The 2470-nt window shown below is 39.1% G+C and overlaps 1 protein-coding gene across 1 annotated transcript in view; it reads right to left on the reverse strand.

The window, feature by feature from the left end:
• Positions 1–2318: 2318 nt before the first annotated feature.
• Positions 2319–2470, reverse strand: part of LOC107572615 (zinc finger and BTB domain-containing protein 14-like) — a 10467-nt gene continuing 10315 nt past the window's right edge. Inside the window, exon 2 of the mRNA XM_016259034.1 lies at positions 2319–2353. Coding sequence (XP_016114520.1) covers positions 2319–2353 — 35 coding nt within the window. The remainder of the gene's footprint in view (positions 2354–2470) is intronic.

Genomic DNA, 2470 nt, shown 5'->3' on the forward strand with positions numbered 1-2470 from the left:
GCTGCTGTTAACAAACGCTGGTTTTCACGAGACTCACCGGCGCATGCGCAGCGCTGAACTCATACGTCATCCGCCGGAGCTGCTTCTGTGTACAGCTGCTGCCGCAAGTGATTATTACGTTTTGAATATGGATATTTTTCTTACAAAAACGCATTGATTCGCTACAGAAGGCCTTTGTTCACCCCCCGGAGCCGTGTGAGACACTTTTTTATGGATGGGCGCTTTTTATTTAACTTCTTTTGGACTGATGCATGCAACACCTGCTGAGTGGCATTAAACAGCTTGAAAAATCAAAGACAATTTTTAATATAACTCTGACTGGATTGGTCTGAAGGAAGAAAGTCGTATACACCTAGGATGCCTCGGGGGTGAGTAACACATGGGCTAATTTTCCTTTTTGGGTTAACTAACCCTTTAAGAATTTTTAAAGAATTAATATTTTTTTTCCAAGGCATTGTTAGATGCCCTATCATAACTATGTAAAGATTTGATTTAAAAATCAGTAGCTATTAAACGATTGCTTGTTATGATTTTATATCGGTATGTAACCTCAGAATGATCTCAGGTGCTAAAGTCTGATTCTGTGTTAAAATTAAATGATTATAATATCTTTATTATGAATGTCTGACAGTTAACCCTGCCTTAAATGTTTCAAAATAATGTTTAAAATAAAACATTCGTTAGAAATTTAGACGGGCAGTCAAAAAGTAGTTACATTAATAAAGTAATTGAAACAGTTACACTGCTATTGCATTTTAAATGCTTGTATCTGTAACCTGATACATTTCCAAAGTAACCTTCCCAGCTCTGGAAATATATACCTTTTTCTTTTTTTGTGGTAAACCCTAAAAATAGTTCAATCCAAAAGAATTGTTCAGTGTAAAGCCTATTGAATATTAGCAGATAGCTGTTTATTCCGCGTAGCGCTTCCATCGACACCCATTCAATACAACAGCCTCTGGTCTCCTCTCCGTTAGCATTAGCCGGTGTGCTTTTTTGGCTAATGCTTGCCTTCCAGTGGCTGTGCCTGTACTAAAGCAATTAAGTTATATGCATGTATGTCTTTAAATATGCATTGATTGCTATGGTGAATGACGTCAGGTTGACCGTTCCAAAATGGCGGACGCGTCAACGTGTCTGGATCGCTAGACTATGGCATCTATACATGTTTAAGCTAGATACCAGGTTATTGGGGTTGCTGTAACCCGCGGCAACAGTGTTGAAGTAGATACATTTCGCGGGAAATCGGCGGACTTGGCAACACCGCTGCGGCGGGCGAGTGACCGAAGCGCGTGCGTAGACACGGGCACGGCTACGCAAACAGCGCACGCGGCGGGATGCGCAGGCACGCTTTACGCAAAGGACGGAGCGCGCGGGAGGAGCGAGCGCACGCGCGTTTAAGATTAATGCAGTCGCTTATAGGATCTGCTGAACAAAAAAAACGTTTAGTTTTTAATGTTAAACAAATGATTCTTAGTTTTGGATTTGCAACGCTAAACAACCAGGTGATTAAAATGAATACTAGAAATCGGATTGGCTATTTACCCTTAAAGGGACAGTACACCCAAAAATACATTCTGTCATTATTTACTCGGCCTCGTGTCATTACAAACATGTTTCTTTCTTCATTAGAACACAGAAGAAGATACTCCGAAGAATGTAATGTAACCGAACAGATTTGGGTCCCATAGTATTTTTAGTCTGTACAATGGAAGTCAATGGGAACCGAAACTTTGTTTTTCGTCAAACATTTTTCAAAATATCTTTACATAAGAAATAAAGTCATACAGGTTTGGAATGACATGATGGTGTGTAAATCATTAGATTTTTAATTTCTGGGAGGACAATCACTTTATCGCGGTACAGTGATGGCGGATGATAATAGTGTTTTTTGTTTAGTTTTGTACCATGGCACTTGGCGATTGCCATATTCCTGCATCATATTTATGGTTCTCCTAACAGATTACACTTGTATTACCTTTGGTGCATGTCCAAAACATGATATTACCATGGTACCATTTCCCAAAAACAATGCCAATACCATATTACAGTTTACCGAGTTTACCGAGTTCTGTTACGCAGACATTCACAATCAGTATTTTATGTGGCACTAATTTGAATTATTTCAAAATACCGATAAAGTCCCGTTCTGTGCAAATCTTTAAATAGCCAATCATCTGCACTGGGCAAATCTGGATTGTTTCAGTGACGTACACAACTATATATAATAATCTTGTATAACACAAAAATTGATTTGTTCTTTGAATTAGTTTATTGAAATTTTCCGTAAGAAATACTGTAATGAATGCATATTCTCTTCACTCATGTCTCAATGCAAAGGGATGAATGGAAACTGCAAAATGGCCAGAAATGGAATTGAGATTTTATTGGAGTTGCTTGCGGGGGACACAGACAGCAGGGCGGTGACGCTGCATTGGAAAACAAACAAGGACATAAACACACATGGGCT

The sequence above is a fragment of the Sinocyclocheilus grahami genome, unplaced genomic scaffold, assembly GCF_001515645.1.
Source record: "Sinocyclocheilus grahami isolate Dianchi unplaced genomic scaffold, SAMN03320097.WGS_v1.1 scaffold1782.1, whole genome shotgun sequence".
In the NCBI taxonomy this organism is placed as follows: domain Eukaryota; kingdom Metazoa; phylum Chordata; class Actinopteri; order Cypriniformes; family Cyprinidae; genus Sinocyclocheilus; species Sinocyclocheilus grahami.